The sequence below is a fragment of the Antechinus flavipes genome, chromosome 6 (assembly GCF_016432865.1).
Source record: "Antechinus flavipes isolate AdamAnt ecotype Samford, QLD, Australia chromosome 6, AdamAnt_v2, whole genome shotgun sequence".
NCBI lineage: Eukaryota > Metazoa > Chordata > Mammalia > Dasyuromorphia > Dasyuridae > Antechinus > Antechinus flavipes.
This window is the reverse complement of record NC_067403.1, coordinates 28247959-28271855: the sequence shown is the minus strand read 5'-3', so window position 1 is coordinate 28271855 and position 23897 is coordinate 28247959. Positions and strand designations below refer to the sequence as shown.

At 36.0% G+C, this 23897-nt stretch overlaps 1 protein-coding gene across 1 annotated transcript in view; it reads left to right on the top strand.

Moving 5' to 3' along the window:
- Window positions 1-23897, top strand: part of LOC127540302 (WD repeat-containing protein 19-like) — a 120861-nt gene that overhangs the window by 88714 nt on the left and 8250 nt on the right. The window contains 5 exon segments of the mRNA XM_051964937.1: window positions 2317-2394; window positions 6154-6250; window positions 15611-15735; window positions 18407-18488; window positions 21608-21758. Of these exon segments, the coding sequence (XP_051820897.1) occupies window positions 2317-2394; window positions 6154-6250; window positions 15611-15735; window positions 18407-18488; window positions 21608-21758 (533 nt within the window).

Here is a 23897-nt window from a genome sequence, read left to right as displayed (position 1 = left end):
AAGAGTTATCTAGCTGCAGTTTTTAAATGTGGGGGAGACTGTGGTGTCTCTTGAGGTAATAGGGAAGGAACCTTAGAATGGGAGAGAGAGCAAATGATAATGGGGCTGGCCTATCAGAGAAGCTAGAAGCCATGTAGTAGCGGGCAGACATTGCCCATTGTAGCCACCATCCCCGGAGAGATGAATCCTAAGTCTCTAGCCACATGCAGGACACAGTTGGGAAACTCCGATGTCTGCAGTCAGCAAAACTTGAATTTACATCACTATATGATCTGGGGCAACTTAGTTTATCTTGGTTTGCCTTTGCTTTCTCCACTGTAAAGTGGGGACAGTAACGGCATCTGTCTTTCAAGGTGGTGATGATGATCAAATGAAATAATATTTGGAAAAGAGTTTAGCAGAATAACTGGCACATAGTAGATACTCTTTAAATCAGGGATCCTCAAACTATGGTGATGGGCCAAATGCAGCAGTTGAGAATATTTATCCCCCTCACCCAGGGCTATGAAGTTTCTTTATTTAAAGGCCCACAAAACAAAGTTTTTGTTTTTACTATAGTCCGGCCCTCCAACAGTCTGAGGGGCAGTGAACTGGCCCCCTGTTTAAAAAGTTTGAGGACCCCTGCTTTAAATGTTTAATCCTTCCATGCTTTCATCTTAGAGCAACTGTCTATAGGAAATTTCTTATTTGATTTCTTATGCTTGATGTCAAACTTAATGTGTCCAAAATAGAAGTCAATATCTTTTCTCCAAAATCTTCCCTTTTCCCATATGTGCCTATTTCCATTGAAGTTGTCACCACTATCTTTCTAGCCAGTTTCATAATTGTGACATCCTCAACTCCTGATTCCACATATTCAAATTAGTTGTCAAATGTTGCTAAAAATTAATTTCCCTGAAGTTCAGACTGCAGGAAAGTCCATAATTAGGTTCCAGTGGCTTCCTTTTCTTTTAGGGTAAAACATAAATTCCTCTGTTTAGCCAAAATCCTTCAAGATTATGAAAAACAGGCTAAAGTATCTCTCCAGCTGCATTGGACATGATGACCTCTCCCACTGCCTGATGCTTCATCCAAATGACCATTCTTTCTATATTTCACAGAGTATCCATAATGAAGATGGTTCTTACTATTGCCTGCCCTGTTCAGACTACCTGTTTTGTTCTATATGCAATATTTGAGGAACAATAGTGAAAAAATTAAGACTAGATTCAAAAACGAGAGTGAGTAATCAAATTTAGTGGGAGACTAAAAACCATGTCATGAGGATTGTACTGAGGGGACTTGGATCTTTAGCACAGAGAAGAAAAGACGCAGGAGAACATGGTACATTGCTTCAAGTATTTGAAGGGCTGTCATATAGAAGAGAGATTTAGCTTGTTTTACTTACCCCCAAAAGAGCAGTGAAAACTACAGTGGTAATGATTTATGCCCTTATGTAAGAGAACATTTCTTTGCAGTTAGAGATTTCTAAATCTGAATGGACTCCTTAGAAGATAAGGAGCTTACTCTCATTGGAGGCATTCAGGTGGAGCTTATCTTGATGGATTCTCTAGAAGGATTTTCCATTCTGAGGTCTCAACGAACTTCAAAGATTTTGTGATTTATTTTTAACTTTAAAAGAAAAAGTTAATTTAACTTTTTTTTTTGCATGATAGCTATTAAAAGATGACAAATTCAATATCTTTTTTTTTTCCTTCTCCTCCCTTGCTTTTCTGGTATCTTTTTATGGAAACAGAAAGAAGAGCACTATTCATTATCAAAAACCTTCATTTTTAATAAAGGAAAATTATATTTAATTTCTCTCCCACTATTAAATCCTTATATGACATGATCAAGTCACTCAAAATGAGGAACCTAAATCACATATATCAATGATCAGTTATCAACTCATACTTCATAGTCCTGTGGGAGAGCCATTTGGCCATCACTCATTCTTTGTACCTTATGTTTCCAGAAAATAACATGAAAGAAATTTAAGATTGCCATGACCACAAATTCAGACACAGAATTCTTTTGGGATTGGTTTTTAATGGCTTTGTAGGTGCTAAATTCATTATTTATATCTAGAAGTGTGCAAAATTAGTTTCTCCTGCCCCCACAACTTTCCTTCAACCTTTGATAACTATTTCTACTGGACATGCTTACAGAGAAGGAGAAAGTGGCAGTAATAAATGAAGACCTCTTGATAATCTATTTTCATTGATGATATATCTAAACTGATTTCTATTTAATATAGCTAAATTTATATCTGAATAATAAAGCTTAACAATTTTGAGAGAAATATTAAAAGTAATTGTTTTTGTTTTCTTTTAATAGGTTGGACAGGCAAATGATGAATCGCTGACCAATCAACTCATAGATCATCTTATGGGTGAAAGTGATGGTATGCCCAAGGTACTAAAGTCTTCTTACTTGTGCTATTTTCAGAACTATTCTGTTGTGTCAAATGCTTTCACCTAAGTTTCCTACTGAATTGAAATCTATTTGACTCCCATTATCATAATCTACTAAAAATTGTAAAAACCTTCCTAATACAGATAAATGTGGAATGAAAGAAGTAATTGGAGTTGGTTTTAAAGTTTTAAAAGAAAAAGTTTAATTAAAGCCAGAATAGATAGAAAACGTGTCAGTTTTTAAAGATTTAAGTACACAAGTTGAATTTTATAAAAGAAAAGCTAATCTCACTGCTCAGAATGTAGCATGTGTACATGAGGTAGGGAGAATGGGGGTGGGAACTTGTTCAACCTCTTACTCTTAGTTATCTTGATGTTGTATCAGAAACTTAGGAGCAAAGTAGGGTAAAGAGTAAAGTTGAAACTAGTAGTGGTGTTTGTAAATAGTGAAGCTGGCCTAGGATAGTTTTATATGATCAAGATGCTGTGCAAGATATTAAAAGCATCTAAACACATAATTGTAATGGCATTGTAAGACAAAACGGATAAAAGATATATTGAAAAAATAACAGGCAAACAACCATAAGGAGAGAGATGGTATTGATAAATATGTTCTTCTAGGGCAGAATCAGTATATTAAATATCTTTTTGTCCCCAAACTCCAAACATAGTAGACTTTCCACAATATTTTCCGCAAATATTATTTCATAGATGGATGAAGTTGACTAGTGTTTTGAGAGAGAAAACATATAATGGTTAGGTTTAAGAATCTTTGTCCAAATTTTGTTCTATATCCAAAGTATCAGAAGTTTTGAAGTCAAATTAATGAAGTTTCTTCGCATGGATTTATTTCTTTTTGCTCTGGAAAATATGTTCATTGGAAAATGGCACATCGATTAGGTCAGTGTAGCTGGATTTGAGTATGTGAAGGCAAATAAAATTTAAGGAGACTGGAAAGAAAAGCCAGGAAGTGAAGAGCCTTAAATGTCAAATAGAAGACTTCATATTTGATCCTGGAAGTAATATGGAGTCTCGCTAGCCTTTATGAAGTAGAGGAGGAGCATCTGTGCACCTTTTATTTAGGAAATCCACTTTGGTAGTTAAGTGGTAGATGTACTGGAGTGGGGAGAGACTTGGGGGAGAGGAAGGGAGAGCAGTTATTTTAGTAACCCAGACAAGAGGGGATCAAGACTTCAAACTAAGTTGGTGGCTGTGTGAGCAAAGAAAAAACAGGGATGTGCTAGAGCCAGTTCAAATAGGCTTGAAGGAGGTGATTGTTAAATTTTCAGAGCTATCATTTACACCTCATATTAGCAAACACTGCAATTCAGGGCTTAACTGTTTTGTTGATTGTCTAGATCTAAGAAATACTTAAGGCACACCTCTCCCTTTCTCCCACTCCTAGAGGTCAGGGAGATTATGTGTGCACGCGCGCAAGCACACACACACACACACACACACACACACACACACACACACACACACACACTAATAGGGAAGTTGAGAAAAAGGAATGGTTTGGGAGGAAAATGTTTTCTTTTGGACTTGCTGAGTTTGAGATATCTGAAAAAGTTCCATTTTGAGAGAAAGTTGGTAATTTGAGCCTGGAGCTCACTGAGAGCTTAGAGATAGCTATGTAAATCTGGCAATCGTTTGCATGGAAACAATAGGAGCTGATGAAATCACCAAGCCCAAGAGAAGAAAAAGAAGATTCAAGGAAAGAGCCTTGGAAGATCAGTGATTGTGGGCATTACAGGGGAGAAGGAAGAACCTGCAAAGATGCCTGAAGAGCATCCAGACAGGAGAAGAAGCAGTACGAGAAAAACCTGGACATGAGATGGTGTCCCAAAGAGTGGATCAACAGTGTGAAGGGAGCTGAGAGATCAAAAAGGATGAAAAGATGATTGATTTGGTAACTTTGGAGAGCTGAATGATAAGGTATGAAGATGGATTGCAAAGGTGTTATAACTGAGCAGGGAGAGAGAAAATACATGAAGTAAGGTATGAAGCAGAGGAGAAATGCAGGACAGTAGTGGGGACTGCAGGTAGTGTCAAGTGAGGACTTTTTAAGGCCATGGAAGACATGAGCATCTTTTTTTTTAGGCATCTGGGAAACAATCAATAAGTGGAAAGGGATTGAAGATAAGAGAGTTAAGTCAACAAGCTTTTATTTAAAGTATTGTTCTAGGCATTTTGCCAAGCCCTGGCATTGCAAAAGAAAAAAGAAAAAAAAAGAAAAAAAAGTATCCCTGCTCTCAAGGAACCCATATTCTACTTGAGAAGACAACAGGCAAAAGTTTGATGTAAAAGATACACACACACACACACACACACACACACACACACACACACACACACACATTATCCAATTTGATATATCTAAGAGGCAATTGGTGATATGAGACTGAAGCTCAAGGCAAGATATATAAATCTATGAATCAATTTTTGCATAAAGATGGTAATCGAATCATGGCAGAATTCATGGTATAAACCTTTGTAATATATTGCTGTAATTTTCTTGCTAGTATTTTATTAAAATTTTCTGTACCAATATTCATTAGGGAAATTGGTCTATAGTTTCCTTTCTCTGATTTAGTGTTCCCATTTAGATATCAACCAATATCTTATTTGTATCAGAAGGAATTTTGTAGGACTTAAATTAATTCCAATACTATATAAATTCTTTGACAAAATAATTAAGTATTTGGAAGTATTGTAAATGCATCTGGTCCTGGGATTTTTCTTAGGAAGCATATTTATGGCATGTTCAATTTATTTTTCTAAGGTAGGGTTACTTAAGTACAGTTATTCCTTGCGTGTTGTGACTTTCTGCCATCTTGGCTTGCTTAAGGAGCTTGAGTGCCAGAAGTTGGAAAGTGTGAAAAAAGAAAGTTAATTTTGGATCAGACATTCCAAAGGGTACAATGGAGAACTGTGTGTATGTTTGAGAATCTGGACTTTGGGGAAGGTGGATTTGAGATAGATAGGAGAAGGGAGGATGCAGTTGTGAATGATGAAGTGGGCTTAGATAACTTGTACATTCCGGGATGATTTAGAGAAAGTGAGTATAAGTGGGCTCAGATAATGCTTACTATTGAAAAATCAATTTAAGAAGAGTATCCATGGCTGATGATTGTTCATTCATTGGCTCAAGGTCCAAACACATGGCAAATGGTGATATATTCTCCCTGTAATAAAAATCTCTCACATTTCAAGAAAAACATACCCAGGCTATCTTGAACATATACTGTATGATCTGAATTTCTGGGATAAAGGGTAGAATGGGAAGTTGGTATTAGTGAGCAGACAGGTTCATTGCTGAGCAAGAGAAGGCAGCCGATCTTAATGGTAGAAGAACGTTCTGGATTCCTTTGTTATTCTTCTGGTCCTGTCTTGTAGCCCCTGTCCTGAACCAGTTCTGATGGAGGCAGAGTCTGTACCTCTATTCTGGGAACAGGTGGAGGAAAGGGAATATAAAGAAGGGGGGAGAAGTCCTAATCAGGAAGCAATTTGGGGATGGGCATGTGGCTACCAGTTCTTCTGTATCCAATATGGGTGTGTATGTGTGTATATGTGTATAAACATAGTTTATATATAAAGGAGATATGTGGGTTTGGGACTGCATCTCCCTTCGGTTTGAACACAGGCTGTGTAACTAGTACTGAATGTAGTCTGAACTATATACCGTCTTGGGACATATATAAAGATAGAGCATTACCAACATAATGCCAACATATTTTATTATGTTATTTAATCTAAGGATGCCAAATATCTCTTCCGTCTGTATATGGCGTTGAAGCAATACAGAGAAGCTGCCCAGACTGCCATAATAATTGCCAGAGAGGAACAGTCTGCTGGTAGGTAGCGTTATTATCATTATACCCAGTGATTCCTTTTTGACTATGTCAAAGGCAAAGGATATTTTTTCTTTCTTTTTTCTCTGCTAGTCTGTTCAAATCATAATTTGTGTCTTAATATTAAACACATTGTGGCAAGAGGTTATATTGGAACACTACCTGAGGATCTAGGTGGTATGTTTTGCCTTCTTGGAAGGTCCGCAAATGATCTGACCTCTTGATAAAAAGAACTGAGGTTCTTGGTTAGTAGGAGCCAGGAAATGTCCTGGACAAGACTCACATAGAATGGACTGTGATATGTACTTGTGAAGGAAGTATTTATGTCTATGAAATAATAATAGATTCATGGAACTATCATAGTTTAAGGATTTAAAGGCAAATTCATTGAAATTTAAACAATCATTGCTGTACACAGTGTCTTATTTGAATCCTGTGAAAGTGATAACAAAGATACACTACATCCAAAGATTTATAGAGTTTTAACTGCATATCAACTGTTAGAAGAGATTTAATTGCTCAGTACCAGAACAATACACCATATATAAAAATTCAATTTGTAATAAAATAGTAGTTTAAATTTTAAAAGAACAAAGGGACAAAATAAAAACACAGCATGGAGTCAGTATTAGATAGTAATTACCAAAAACTTTGTCATTCATACCCTTAGCAAGGAGCCAGAGCACATATTCTTCTTGGTACTGAATATATAGCTCATGTGCTCAGCTCCATGAGAACTACTCCAATCCAGTCTTCAAACACATCATGATTATAATCATGTCTGATTTTAGTCTTAATTGAGATCACTTTTGACACCCTTGATTTTTTGCTGAAGCAAAATATATTCTGTTCCAGGCCCTCTTCTTAACTTTGTGTGAATATTTATATTTAACAAATGTTTGTGAATTCATTCTGATATGATACTTACAGTAGAAACAAAGGACAAACATTTCCCCAAATAATTCTGAGAAGAATAGATTCGACTTGCCTCAATTCCTAGGTAGCCTTTGTAATTATCATGGGTTGGTTGGCCGGTCTGTTGGAGGTCACTCATTGCTCCTCTGGTCATTGATGTTACATTGGCTCCAATTATGAGTTCCGGAATGCTTTTGAAACCACAAGGTCATAGGCTCCCCTCCAATCTCTTAATTTCCCATGAGTTTCCCATAATTTCCCCAAAGAGGGTCAGGGAAGCCCAGAAGTCACTGAAGCAGACAAGGTATTTTGAATGTCTCTAGAGTCAAAGAAACTTCTCTTTGAGGGTAGCTGTCCAGAACCAGTTGAAGAATATCTACATGTGTTCTTCAACCTATTCAAAACACTTTCATTTTACATACTCAACACTCCTAGAAAGAGGAGAGAGATTATCCAACATCTCTACAAGGAGAGATGTCATTGGCGGCTCTCTCTGTGCCATGACCCTGTTACATATAGCTGGAGTCATCCCATCCCACTTATTTGCCTTCCCTCTTTTCACTCAGCCCACATACAAGTCTGTCTTTCTTATCTTTTCATTTCCCCTTTTATAATCTGTTATCTGTAGTCAGATCATTTTGCTTGGGATTATTCCTTCCCCAATTTTAGCCTCTTTTTCCATTTTTTGTATCTGCTTATTTCCCTATTGATTTTATTGTAAGATTAATTTTAAGAGTAAGATTCATGAAATACCTCTCCTCTACAATCCCTACCGCCATATTTATATGTTATTCTTCTGATGTACCATAATTGCATGAAATAGTAAACTCTTCCTTCCTCTTCTTGTCTTCCCTAGTACATTTCTTTCCTTTTTCTTTCCTTTACTACTTTAAATAAAGCTAAACAGTCCAAAATTATAACCAAGTATGAATTTGTGGTCTTTGCTCCTTCTTTGTTTCTTTAATGATAGTAGGGTTTTGATGAAACAATGAACTCTTTTCTACCTATTGGCATATAAATATTTTGTTATCTTTTAGTCCTTCAATGAGCTCAAATATATTTATCATTTAAGATTTCTCTTATCTCTTATGTTTGCAGTTCAGAGATTCTACTTAGCTTCAAAATAGACTGTTTGAAATGTATCTCTTTTACTAAAAGAACATTTTTCTCCTGTGGAATTATACTGGAATTTGCAGAATAAATTATTTTGGTTTGGAAACTTTTTTCTTTCAGCTTTTGGAATATCATATTCCAAGATTTCCTTTCATTTATATTTATACAAAGGATTTGTTCTGCTTATTTCTGTCTTCTTATAATATATTTTTTTAAATTAAAAACTCCATTTTTTTAGTTATGACATTTCTGGATCATCGATTTAGGGTTTCTTTCAGAATGTTACTGGTGGATTCTTTCTAATCTTCACTTTTCCCTCTGACTCTGTTATATGGGCTCTTAACCTTTTTTGTTGGCAGACCGTACAAATGCTTAAACAACTTAATATTTAATTTACCTTAGTAATAACATTTAATAATGGATGAAATGTTAAACATTTAAATGCATAAAACAAAATAAATGAGATTACAAAGAAACCAATTGGTTTAATATTAAAATATAAAATTTAATTTATTAGTTAAAATTAAATTTAAACTTAATATTAATAAGCAATCAGTATTAATAATCAATATACCAATAAATAAAATTTAATATTAACATATAAAAGTATTACCAGAACATATAAAAATTTAATTTATTAGTTGAAATCAAATTAAAACTTAATAAGCAACCAATATTAATAATTAATGTATCAAATAAAATTTAATATTGATATAAAACATTACTATAAAACATAAAAATTTAATTTATTAGTTGAAATTAAATTAAAACTTAATAAGCAATCAGTATTAATAATTGATGTGTCAATAAATAACATTTAATATTAAAATATAAAAATATTACTATCTACCCACAGGGACTCTGATGTCCTCTGATTAGAGGATGGAAGCTTCTCTTCCCAGAACTTCTGTTTAACAAGGGGACTCGAGTCATCTATCTCTTCATTTCCCAACTAGTTGCACTCCTCTGGATTTCTCCTAGATGTCCCCATTCCAGATCCTGTTTCTCTTCCCTTCTCCCTTTACTCCTTCCTTTTTGTATGTTGTCTTCTGTCTTAGTGTATAACCTTCTTGTGGAGGTTAGGGACTGTCTTTTGATTATGTTTGTATCTTTAATGATTAGCATAGTACTTGGCACATAGTAGGTGCTTAACAAATGTTTATTGACTGAATAATCCCATAATCTTATGATTAGAGTCTTGGGCAAAAAATTTTATGATCAGGGGACCATAATTTATATTTTCTCTACTCCTGCCTTTTGAAAGCAAAGGATGAAGAAGAGAAAACTGATTTGGGGAAAGAACATATAACTAATAGGGTGTTTTCTAAAAATAGGATTTGAATTTCTGGATTACCATTTAAAAACAGGAATGACAGTCTTTTGACTACAGAGGGAGCATACCTAATAAATGCTGATAAAAATGTGTTTGTTGGATATCTTGAAAAGTGAATAAAAAACTAATATAATGAACTAAATCATAAACTAAAAAAGCATGGATGGGGAAAGAAAACTATATACACCCACCATTCTTGATTCCATAGTGGCAGCCCCAATTAAGGAAAAATTGCAATTGAGGTACCTGAAGTTCATAGTTCTGAAAATCCAAGAAAAGAACCGATAATATAAGTGGTTTCTTTAAAAACCTATTCAAAAAATGCTCAAAATTTAGTCAGAAGTAAAAAGAACTAAAAAATTAGACAAATTCAACCTTATCACTGATTTGATGAGATAAAACTGAAGACTTGAATATAATTCTAGATAGGCATACCTTGCTGAAAACAAATTAGGTAAAAAGAAGTGATGTAGGGTAGGACTCTATGTTAAGAAAGTGTGTATATCCACACTTTCTTAACATATCTATATATGGAAATCTAGGAACCAGAGGGGCAACCATAGTGGAAAGCATTTGGGTGGAGATTTTTCTAGAGACTACAGACTATCTGGATAGAAAATGAATTCATTCAGGAAATGGATCACAAGCCTAGCTCAGAGGCAGTGATATCTTAGTGACCTTTGAGTTGCAGAAATAATTGCTAGAGATCTCTTCCTGTCAAAGGCAGTGTAGCTAATAATTTCTTGACTTAAGATCTTGACTTAAAGATAATTTCATCCTTTAAAAAGTAGAAATGTAATTCTCACTAATAAAGAATAATTGGTTGTTAGACTAGAAATTATGGAGATGTTGAGGGAATTAACCATTCCTTCCTAGAATTTGTGACAGAAGATAAGTAAGCTTTATTCTTATATGGTCTGTCAATTTTGAGAAAGTAGAGTTCAAATGGTTCAAAAAAAGGATAAGTAGAATTCCATGGACTAAAGTTCTACAGGAGAAGCCTAGGAAGGATGGGAAACTTAGAAGAATGAAATCATGAAGACAGAAAGGGGAAAGAATTTTGGTGAGTAGGAAAAACAGAAATGATGTGAATGTGGGGAATTCACCAAACATCTTAGATTTATAAAACCTTCATGCAGCAGATAGCACTGTGACAAAGGGCAAGTGATAAAGGGCATAGTACATGGCATGGTTCTTTAATAGTGGTGTCTAAAGCTCTGAATGAGCTGAGGCTGGTGAGGGAAGCTAAGGACCCCCAAAGAAGAACTGAGTTATTTGCAGCAGCTCATATTGGGGAAGGAGGAGATTTAAAAAAGGGACAGAACCTCAGGGTGGAGGAAACAATGATGGATGAATGGCAGAAGGAAGGTAAAGCTGCACAATTCTTATTTTCCTTCTGTCTTTATTGAATAAGAAAATGATTTTTTATATTATAAATGGCAAAAATAACTAAAAGGGAGTTGATATTCAAATGAGAAAATACTCAACTTTTGTGAATTCAGGGCACCTCTTCAGATGAACTACATACACACACACATACTCACTCTCTCTCTCTCTCTCTCTCTCTCTTTCTTTCTCTCTCTCTCTCTCTCTCTCTCTCTCTCTCTATATATATATATACATATACAAACACACTCTATATATACACACACACTATATATATATACACACACACATACTCTCTCTATATATTCTATATGTATACATACATACACCCCCACACACATACTCTTTCTCTCTATATATATACATACACATACTATATATACTCTCTATGTATATACACACACACTCTCTCTATATATACACACATACACACACGTGCTCTCTCTCTCTATATATGCACACACACACATATACTTTCTCTCTATATATACACACACTCTATATTTTCTCTCTCTCTACACACACATATTCTCTCTCTCTCTCTCTCTATATATATATATATTCTCTTTCTCTCTCTATAAATATATGTATATGTACTATATATAAAGATGTATAATGATATGTTAAAGGGAATGATTTCAGAGAAACCTGAGAGGACATGAGGGAGAGAACAAGATCATCTATAAGAATATAAAGGATAAAGAGAATAAGTAAAAAAATAGTTTAAAAAAAATTAGATTGAGAGAGGACTAGTTCATTTAAAGGGGGTCAGGAAAGATTTTGTGTAGAAAGTGATATTCAAATTGTGTCTTGAAGGAAAAGTAAGATTCTGTGACTGCATTCAGGTATGTCCTCAGGTGTGACCTGTGTAAAGCCATGAATATGAGACAGGCAGTGTCATGGATGAAGAACAGAGAAGGCAGTTGGGATAGATCAAGGAGTGCAGATGGAGAAGAACATTTAGTGAGACTGGAAAGATAGGCTGGAACCAGGCTGTAAAGAAATGTGAACTATAAATAGAGAACTTCTACATTGTCCTAGAGGCCTCAAGGATATGATCATATTTGTACAGAAGTAAAGTCACTTTTGTAGAAATGTGTAGGGTAGACCAGAGTGCTGAGAGAGCAACAAGGAGACTTAAAGTGACTAAGAGGCTGCACTTTGGTGTTGCACGTGTAAGGAGGATGAGGAGGAGATATAGGAAAGAAAGAAATTGTAGAGCGAGAAACTGTAAGATGTGGCAACTGCTATGTGGGGTGAGAGAAAGGGAGGATTTCTCTTTAAACCCGGGAAACTGGAAGGATGGCTTTACCTTCCACAGAAATAGGGTAAGTTTGGAAGAAGGATTTTTTTGAGAGAGATGCTGAATCCTGCTTTGGACACATTGGATTTAAATTTGGAAAGTGAGAAATTTAATATAGAATTGGAGAAGAGCAAATTTTCCACTTTTCCTGATTTTTAAAAAATGGAACAAAATAGTAAATGATCTATACTAAAGAGAAAGCACAGCAGAGTAGAGAGAAAGCTGCCTTTAAAGTCACAGAGACTTGGGTTCTGGTCTTTCTGATATATATTGGCTCAGAGACTGAGAGAACTTCCCTTACTTTTTAATGCTCAAGGCATCTTTCTGAAATTATTGAGTTTCAGAAGTGGTGTTTATTTGCTTTGGCAGGGCAAGTTCCTTACAAGGAATTCCCCATATAAAATGAAAACATAGATCCCAATAAGCAAAACAAAACAAAATTTAAAAATAAAGCCAGCGAGTTTGAAATTAATTCTTGGGAAAATTTAAAATAGATTGTTAATGAGATGGTCAGAGAACACATAGAAAAGAAAGTTAAGATTATAACAAGCCAGCATGGCTTCATCAAGAACAGTTGGTTATAACAGACAAATCCTATTTATTTTTCTGGGGTAGACTTACAAAGCCAGGAGAGCAGGGAAAGACTAGAGGTATAAATTTATCTAGATTTCAGTGTGGAAAAATTTAAGTTTTTAATAGCCAAAATGCATTCCCAAAATATCCAGTCTTTGTGTGTGTTTGTATACATATATACACATACACTTGAACATATGTGCATATATATATATATTGTCTATAGATGTATGTAATATGTATATGTGTATATATAATCTATTATTCTGACTCAAATTCATTTGCAACTGAGCCAAAAGGACCTTGAAAGTCTGAAAGTTATTGAACCCTAAATTAAATATCTGTAATAGAAATGAAAAACTTCATCTTAGCCCAGAGACACTATGTGACTTTTCTTTGCTGAGTAAAGAGCTCAGAGAGGGGTTTTGGAGGCTGTGCTTCTCCCCCTCACAAGCTTGACCTGTCTTGCAGCCTTTTCTGTGTTGTGCTAGTGTTCTCATCATCATGTTTGCTAGCGATCTCACTTTCCCTTCTCATCAAAACTCCTTGGGAAAAAAAAAGTCATTTATACTGTGTCTCTGCTTCCTATCCTTTCCCTCTCTTCTAACGCCTTTGTATAATGCATCTGATGTTATCATTCAGTTGGAACCGCTCTCTGCAGAGTTGTTGACGGTCTCTTAGTTGCCAAAGTAATGACTTTTTCCTTAATGTTTTTGATCTGTCTGAAGCTTTTGACAAGAGACTGATCATCCTCTCCTCTTGAACAATCTCTTTTTTTTCCTCTTGAACAATCTTTTGCCTCTAGGGTTTCACAAGATTGCTCTGTCTCCTCCCTTTCACCATTTCTTCTCAGTCTCTTTTGCTGGTTTTTCATCCATCTCATACCTATTAACCATGGGTGTCCCTTAAGACTCAAGCCTGAGCCCTATTCTCTTTATACTGTTGGTGGTCTCATTGATTCCCATGTGTTGTTCAGTTGCCATCTCTGAAGATGATTCCTTGAGCTCAATATATCGATCCCTGTTCTCTTGAGTAGTCTTGCATCACTTTTGATGTTCGGTAGGTATTTCAAACATGGCTATAATACATTTCACCCCTGCCTCCTTATCCCCCATTACTATTGAAGATACCACTCAATAACCCAGGTTTGAAACCTCATTGTCACCTTTGATCCCTTACTTTAATTTACCCCATCTAGTCAATCATTTGCCAACTCTTATTTTTTTCTATTTTTATAACATTTTGCATCCACTCGCTCTTCTCCACTCATCCAGCCATGAACCTAGTATAGGGCCTTCATCTCTGGTCTGGATTATTCACATTGCTCTCTTACATTCTGGAGTGATTCTCCTAAAGTATAAATCTGCCCATGTCATCTCTCTTTATTAAAAAATTCCAATGGCTCCCTCTTACCTCCAGGACAACATATGAAGTCCTCTCTTTGGCATTTAAAACTCTTCTCAATCTGATCCCTTTCTATTTTGTCATTTTATACTGGATATCCTTCCATATACTATATCTATGTTGTGTGTGCCTATCTACCTACATGTTATCTCCCCATTAGAATGTATGCAAGAGGTCTTAGTTGAATGCTTCAAAGATCTGTATTTGGCCCTTTGCTATTAAACATTTTCTTCAGTGAATTGGATGAAGGCTCTTATGGCAGATCTATCAGATTTGCAGATAAAGAAGCTAGGAGAGAGAGCTAACACACTGGGTAAACCAGTCAGGAACCAAAAAGATCTTTGTTGAGCACTGGGTCAAATCCAATAAGATGAAATTCAGTAGTGAAAAATGTAAATTTTACACTTGGATTCAAAAAAATTTATAAGTACAAAATGCAGAAAGTATGGTTAAATAAGTGAAGTCTTTAAAAGGATTTTAGTTTTCAGCAGCCTGAAAACTCAAGAGTTTAGGTGAAATGTGGAAGCCCCCAAAGTCATTTCATACTGAACCACCTGAAAAGAGGCAGTAAAAAGATACTTTTGCTGCACTTTGCTCTGGTCAGACCACATATGGAGAACTGTGTTCAGTGGTGGGCACCACAATTTAGGGAAGATACTGACAAGCTGGAGAGGATGATCAGTATGGTAAAGAGCTTAAAGACCATTCTGTTTGAGTCTTTCATAAAAGTACTAGGAATGTTTAAGCATAGTACAGAGAAAATGCAGGTAGGAAGGGGATGTGATAAGATATGGTTAAGTGTTTTAAAGGGTTGATTTTGAAAAAAAAAATAGACAACCTATTTGATTTAACAAGGACCAGAAGCAATAGGTTGAAGTAGCAAGGAGAAAAATTTGTTTGTTTTAGAAAAAAATAGAATGATCTGTTTTGGAAAATGGTGGATCCTTTTCTTGTTGAAGATATCTATACAGAATCCAGATGACCACTGAGTAAGAGGGAAATTCCTTTCTCATCTGAGCTAGACTATCAAACATCCTGAGAGCCTTTCCAATTCTAAATTCTGTGATTCATTTAAGTTATTTTTAGGTGAAAATATTATATGGGAATTAATAAATATTAATGAATAAAACATGCTTTACTGAATATCTGTAACAGAAAAGATATGAAATTTTATTGGTTATGTTTTACGAAGGACACCATGTTTTATTCAAAATTGAAAAAATTTTGTGCTTAGCTGCTTAGATTCTACTAGGTTTCCAAAGTTCCATATTTGAACTTTATATTTTGCCATCTTGTGACTTTAAATGATTACATATATTGCAAACCATTTTTCCAGGAAATTATCGAAATGCCCATGATGTTCTCTTCAGTATGTATGCAGAACTGAGAAACCAGAAAATTAAAATTCCATCTGAGATGGCCACAAACCTTATGATTCTGCACAGCTATATTTTAGTGAAGGTAATTTCATTAGAAATTTGTGACTTGCACATTTTAATAAAATAAGCATTAAATGTTTTTGATATGCATAACTGAATTCTATTTGTATATTTATACACAGCCACTAAAAATTTTGTTGATCATATTGCATAATGTATGTACCTTACGCATATTTTATGTTCCCCTTATGGATTTGCCATGTCTTATATTTATTAATTTATAGACTTATCACCTTGAAAGCAATAGGGTCCATATCCCTTTCTATTCTTCAGTGTCTACACCGGGCAAACTAATATATCCTCCAGTGAATGTAACCTGGAGTCCTCTCAACATGGCGCCCTGAACATGGCCTGTGTCTAGGTTGGTTGTTCTCTTTGGTACTCTCTGTTTATTCTAAACCATAGCTATTTATAAGCCCCCATTGGAGGTTTACCTTTTACCAGGCCCACAGTATTTAATTAGACAGAATAACAGGGCCACTGGCAAGGGAAACGGCCCCTCTGCTCCCAGAAGGGCAGACAATCTCAAAGAGTCCCAATAGCTTCTGTTGCCCTGACAGAGCTCCGGCTCTGTCACTGCTCCCTGAGCATTTGGCAAGGACACTTTCTGGGGGGGGGGGGGGAGGGTTGCTGCTCTGACCACCTGCAGCTTCTCCATTAGTTGCTGCTGTTGGCCAGCTTCTTTCTCCAGAGTTTTCCACTCTAGTGAGCCAGCTTAGAGCCTCAGGGCGACAGCAGCTCTAAAGTTACATGAGAATAGCCTTGTCTGAGGAGGGCAAAGAGTCCAATTCCTATTTTACTTAGAAGGAAACTAAGACCCAGGGAGGGTATGTGTAATACAGTTAATATCAAAAGTGAGTTTTGAACCCAAAATATGTTACTTAACCTTGGCAGCGAAGAGTTTTTTGGCAAGGAGGAGTTTCTTTTCTATTTGTGTTTAGGTGGCATAAATTCCTTTCAGTTTCCATCAGCCTTTTGGTTGATATTACAGGTCCAAAACAACTACATTGAAGGGATGAAGTGGAACTAATGGCCTCTGCCCTATCTATATTCCTGCAATTATGTTCAAACCACCATCCCTATATAAATTCATTATTATCATCCATTAATTCTTGTTTAATACCCACTGAAAACATACTAAATGGAAATGAAACTTTTTAGGAAAAATAAGAAATAAAAAAGCCATAAAGAGTTTGAATATCTGCCACATTGATAAGCAGACTCACTTGAGTTGGGGGGAGAATACAGGTCTTAGATTGCAATGACATCATGGTGATACACCAACTTCTAAGTACTTTCTCCGAGGGTATATCTTGGTATATACAGATATATATCCAGCATATATAAAGTCAGCATATACTGAGTAGGTAACAGATGAAAACAGCTTGTTACTGACAGTGCTCATCTGATTCAGACAGTGAGTCCCTCAAGGGAATTTTAATCGGTTAGAAGCCATTAGTCAATGTTCTCCGAAGTTATAGTTTAACTAGAAGACATCTAAGATCCCTTCCTCCCTGTAAATCTACAGTCCTATGGACAGTTTGTTCTCTGTAAAAATAAATGAGAAGAGGGAGCTTAGAATTTTTCTTTTCCATGATTCAAATTCACATATGATATAATATGGAGGCAAAAAAATTAAAAATTGAGAACACATCTCTATTATGTCATATTTTTTTAAACATGAAAAATTTAATGCATAAAAAAGACTTCAGTGTGCTCCAGAGAACCCAGATCTTCCAGAGTAAGTCTAATAACAAATGTAACCTTAGAACAGTTCTATTTCTTGATATCTCTTTAGCTCAGGAATGAGGTAAGGATAATTCAGGTTCCATTCCATACACAGCCTGTCACCTGCAGAGTACTGTGTGAGGTTTTGGGAAAGATAAAAAAGATATTAAGACACAGTCTTTACTCTTACAATTTAGTAGGCTAGCTAGAACACTAGAGAAATACAAATTGCCTTTTTTAAGGAAGGAATCCTCATTTTGCACTGGGCAGGAAAGTGAAGGCTTTATAGAGTAGGTAACTTTTGATCTGATTCTTGAGGGGAGTTTCCACAGATGGAAATGGGAACTTGGAGACAATGGGGCAAGAGTCCAAACCCAGGGAAGAACCTAAGCAAAAGACATGGGGGATATAGCAGATCTTCAGACTAACTTGGATGGTTCTAAGACCTATACTTAGAACCATCTTTGAATCTCTGATTATAAAGTCAGGTGGAAATAGAATTATCCATTAATTGACTTGTTGAGCTGGATTACATTAATGTTTTTTCCCTTTAATTATTTTTGTGACTCTTCTCTGTCAACCATTTATTTAAGTTTCTTTATCTTATTCATTTGGGGAATTATTAACTCAAATGATACTTTAAAAAGGCCTGAATGGTTCATGTTATATTGATAGAGTCACTCCACAGTTGATTACAAAAGCTTTAATAGATTAATCTCTCTGTATAAAATCATGGGTAATTTAATTGTGCTGAAAATATTTTTGATTATGTACTCCTGAATAATGTTTGTATGAAAATATATTCCCAATCCATCACTACTCTATAGTCTTATAAATAGACTTTAAAATTTTTCTGTGTATGTTTGTTTGAAGCACTAATACATGCCAATAAAAACTTTAAAAATATGCTTCATGTAGATGGTAACTGTCTAATATACTAGAATATTTCACATTGTATGTTTCAGATTCATGTTAAACGTGGAGATCACTTAAAGGGAGCACGTATGCTTATTCGTGTTTCCAATAACATCAGCAAATTTCCATCACGTAAGTGTCAAATACATTGTTTTCTTTACCAGAAGTCTGTGTGGGACTTCTGATGTGTGTGTGTGTGTGTGTGTGTGTGTGTGTGTGTGTGTGTGTGTGTGTGTTTTGTGAAAAGTTATCCAATCATTCTTTTGGGTGGGTGAGGATAATAACATGAATTATCTTGATAAAATCAGAAAATATGGATGGAAGTGTATGGTATTTTCTGGGAATAGCAGTAGATGAATTTGGAAAGAATGTAGAATATGTGGGAAAACAGTGAGTAATGAAGTTATAAAAATTGTATTGGGGTCAAGCTGTAGAACTCTTTAAAGCATCAGTTTAAAGTGATTGGGTATTATTTGTTAAGTAATATAATGTTTAGTAGGAGTATGACAAATCAAAAAGTACTTTAGAAAGACTTTGTCTGTGGATATGATTAATTGGAAGGGAAAAGAGAGGATATTGAATTAGTCCAGGGAGGGGAGTGAAAGAGATTGTTTCCCTATTTCAACTTTCTTCTACCTTTTTTCCCATTCATCCATTTATCATACTGATGCTAGACTAATCTTTATAATGTGCAGATCTGATTGTATTACTGTATTCTTTAAAAAAAAAATTTAGCACCCTTATCCCAACTCCCCTACCTTGCCCACATAAATAACATATAATACTATTTTAACTCACAATTTGGCTCCTTACCAAATTTGTAACTTTATCAACACAATTCCCTTTCACATAGCCACATGCCAGTTCCATGAGCAATAATCCAAGTTTTCAATGATTCCATAATTTTGCTCGGGTTATTTTCTAAGCCTTTCCTCACCACTCCCACCTCTTGAAATCGTAGCCTTTCAATGCTCTTGTTAGATTATCTTTGCCTTTGTTGTTGTAGTTCAGTCATTAAATTGTGTCTGAGGCTTCATGACCTCATGGACTACCTACCATATGCTAGTCCCAAGTTCATGTCTGTTGCTTCCACAATGCTACTTGTCCATCTCATTCTTTGCCATCTTCTTTTCCTTTTGCCTGCCATCTTTCCCAAATTCAGGGGCTTTTCTACTGTTTAACATGGCCAGAAGATTTAGCTTCAGTCTTTGACCCTCCAATTGTTAGAAACAAGCTGACTCTGAGGCAGGTAATAAATTTTTTTGAGACACTCCAGAGGAATCGCACCTTTCTGGCCAGAAGTGGGATCTGCCCCTCTGATGAGAAGAGGGAGCCCCAGGTCCGAAAATGGACAAGCTTTATGTTGTTAGTTCATTTCAGTTCCCCACCCCAAAATGGATTGGTCAGGTCCCCTTAGGGTCACATCATTTCTTACCTGCTATTCCTAAACATGTTCCCCCTCCCTCATCATATTTACATCCTATGTTCTGTTAATGAGATTCTAATTCTCTTCGGGGTGTGGCGGCTTTTATGCACAAAGCTTATGAAGCAAGCTCAATAAAGAAAAGCCTTTTCCTGGTCCTTGGATCTGGTCAGTTTAAACCACTTTCTAGCCTAGACATCTTTATCAGAAGTTTGAAGCCAAGTGAGTCTCTTCTGAAAGCTCACTGGTCATTCTTTTACATTACCTCAAGGCTTACAACTCTGTGGAAACTTAGCTTTTCATCTTTCTCAGTGTCTGCTCCTGGTTTCTGAGGAATTGAATTTTAACTGTTCTGTGGAAAGTTAACCCTAGTTTGTCTCTTACACAGTGAAGGACTTAAATTAATTTCTTTAATTACTGGTGATTCTCTGATTCTCCAGTACAATGCACAGCTTTCTTTGCAGTCACATGGCCACTAACCCATATTTTTGACTGCATGGATCTTTCTTGGCAAGGCCATGTCTCTACTTTTTAGCATGCTCTTCAGATCTGCCATTGCTTTCCTTCTGAGGAGTAAGGTTTGTTTTTTAATTTCATGGATATAGTTGCCATCTGCAGTAATTTTTGAGCCTGAGATGCAAAATCTGATTCTTTTTCTATTTCATTTCCCTCTGTTGCCAGGGAGTGATGGGAGCAGTTGCCAAGATCTCAGGTTTTTTGATGTTAAGCTTCAAGCCAGCTTTTCCCCTCTTCTCCTTCCCTCTCATCAAAAGGTTTCTTAATTCCTTTTCGCTTTGCCCTCAGAGGGGCTTCCATCTGTGTAGCTGAGAAGGTTGCAGTTTCTCCCAGCATTCTTAATTTTAGCTTTGGAATCATCCAGCCTGGCATTTCACACAAAATACTCTACACTTAAGCTGAATAAATAAGAGAGTTTCTTTCCCTCATGTTGGAGAGGGCCACACCGCCTTCCCATCTCATCCTGCACCCCTCCCTGTCTCCCAGCATCCCCACATCCAAAGCCTATCGCTTTCCCTGCTGCAGCATCTTTCCCATGTGCCCCGCTCCCTTCTACCCTCTATGCCCACGTTCTTGCAGTAGCCTGCAGACGGGCCAGCGGGTCTCCAGTCTTTCTCCATTCCCATCCAGCTTTCTCTCAGTCACTTCATTGGTTTTTTGCAAGTGCAGGCCTTTGTCACTTTAGCCATGTCACTTTAGCAGCTCCCTCTTGCCTCCAGGGTCCGATCAAACAGTGTCTGTTCAGCATTCAGAGCCAGTCCTCACTTCTCTCCCCCTCTCCCCCAACCTCCTGCAGCTCAGCCTCCTGACTTTCCTCATTCTTTCCTTTGGGCCCAGTGACTCCGGGCCTCTGGAGTGACATCACTGGGGCCACTGGTCTAGGATGCTCACTGAGCATCCCACGGTGGACACCTCCCTCCTTCCTCCACTGAAATCCCACCTGTGTCTTTTCTCACTTCCTTGATCCGAGGGCCTTCCTTCTGTTAACTAATCCTGTGCATAACTTGCTTGGTGTATTTGTCTGCCTGATGTCTCCCCAGTTAGATTGTAAGCTCCTTGAAAGATGCCTTTTGCATCTTTGAATAGCCCCAGGACTTAGCCTAGTGCCTGACACATAGTAGGCCCTTAATAAATGTTTATGCTAAAGAAGATCTCAAAAAATTATTTCGAGTAGTCATTATAAGAAGAACATCCATGTGATGCGATATTTCTATACTTTATAGCTTACTTCATTAAGTTGAGCCTGGTTCTTTAATTTTTAGTTTTACGAAATGAGGAAACATCATTTTCCTGTTTTCCCCTTACATTGCAGATATTGTGCCAATTCTGACTTCAACAGTAATTGAATGTCACAGAGCAGGTTTGAAAAATTCAGCTTTCAGTTTTGCTGCCATGTTGATGAGGCCTGAATATCGCAATAAAATAGATATCAAATACAGAAAAAAGATAGAAGCAATGGTCAGGTGAATTTTTTTTTTGGCTAATCTTCATTTTATATATGTAGATGTGTGTATGTGTGTGTGTGTGTGTGTGTGTGTGTGTGCGTGTTTTATAGATGGAGATATATAAATATACGCAATAGGAGAGAGGCATAGTATAATAGAATATAGTGGAGAGTCAGGAGGTCTAGATTTTTAATTTTGGCTTTTTTAAGGCCATTAATTGGATGATCCTAACCAACTGAGTCTTTAATCTTCTCATGTGGAAAATGACAGGATTGGACTCAATGATATCTATCATCTCTTCCAGCCCCCAAATTCTAGGATATTTTTGTTGAATTTGGTGGCTGCAGAGTAAATTGCCTCCAGCAGTCACTCTGAGCTAGTTTTAGGAGAAAGAGTTGAGTTGTTTTTAGACATACTGAATTAGAAATGGAAGTATATATGAGATAGCCAGCTTGAAATGTCTAGAAGAAAAATGCATGTATGAAACTAGAATTTAGAAGGTAGAGGAAGTCTGGAAATAAAATGTGAGTATCTTAGAAGTGGTGATTGTAATCCTAGTAATTAATGAGTTAACTTAGGGAAAGTTTGCATGAATTTAAAAATACCCTAGAAATAGAGGAAAGTTTGATGGAACAAAATAAAAACCCGATGACATGAGAACATAAGTGTGACTAAGTGGGTCCAAATCAGAGTTATACAAGTCAAAGAGAATAACTTTGAAATTAAAGTGTATGAGGCAGCTGAGTGGTGCAGGGAACAGAGCACTGGTCCCTGGAGCCAGGTAGAAGTAAGTTTAAATCCAGCAGAAGACATTTAGCTGAGCGAGGAACTTAATCAAAATTGTCTTCCCTCCTTCCCTCAAAAGAAAGAAATTAAAGTGTGCAAGAGTATGTAAGAATCAGGGGTCTTCCACAAGTCCACCATCAAATAATTGGCCTAAATTTCACAGTTAGAAAATAATACAGAAAATTTGGAAACAGAAAGATAAATCGGAATCCACAGGATGTTGAGACCACAAGTTTAATTCCAACTCTAAGAAAAAGAGTGATAAAATTTCACTTTTAAAAATTTTCAAACAAGTATTGGAGGTAACTAGGAGAAAGTCCTTCATATATGAAAGAAATAAATTTGGATTTCTTGAACCATTTAGGCTTAAGTAAGGGAACAGCACAGTTCATACCAATGTTTAAAAAATGTACTAAAAGCTGAGAAAGAAGACATTCTCCAACATTCCTTTCATGGGCCAAATATGGCGCATTTGTCCAAACCAGAAGCGGATGAAGGATGAAATAGAGGAGAGAACTATAGGTAAATTTCACTAATGAATGTTATGTACAAAATTTAAATAAAATAGTAGCAAAGCGATTATAATAATTTTTAAATCAAATTATTCATTATGATCAAGTTGGATTCAGATTAGAGGTGCAAGGTTGGTTCAATCTTAGAGAAAAGTTATTGTGAGTAATCACATCAAAAAAGACCATCTGGTTTCATCAATAAAATACAAAAAAAAAAGTTCAGTTAACATAAAGCTCACATTACAAATCCCAAAGTGCAGGAAAATGGAAAAGCCCTTTGTTGTACAATCAAGAGCATATATCTACAGCACAGAGTTATCATTATTTGCAAGGGACACCCTTTGTAAATTTTACAAGTTAAGTGCAGGAATAGAATAAGGATACTTCTCACTCCCCATTATTATTTGACATCATGAAGGGGGCAGTAAGATAAGAAAGAAAAGATTCTGCAGCAGGCAGAATATAATTGTGCATGTTAAGCACTGATCCCTCACTGACCAGTCAATTACTTCTCTGATTCCAATTATAGTTTAAAGTAATAGTTAGAAAATACAGTTCTAACAAAAACCATGAAGAAATACCAGGGAAAAATTATGTTCAAAATAACTCTAAAATGTATAAAAATTTAGTTTGTTGATGGACCAAAACACAAAGTGAGTTCATTTAAATTTAAAAGACAAATAATGAGAGATTCATTCATAGTTGGTTTGTGATTGAGTTAGCCATCTAACATAATAAAAATGATGATACTTCTTAATTTACAGATTTAGTATAAATCCTTGATAATTCCTTGGTAGATGGATTTACACTAATAAAAAATAATGACACATTCTGGCTATGTAATAACCTCCACTAGTCA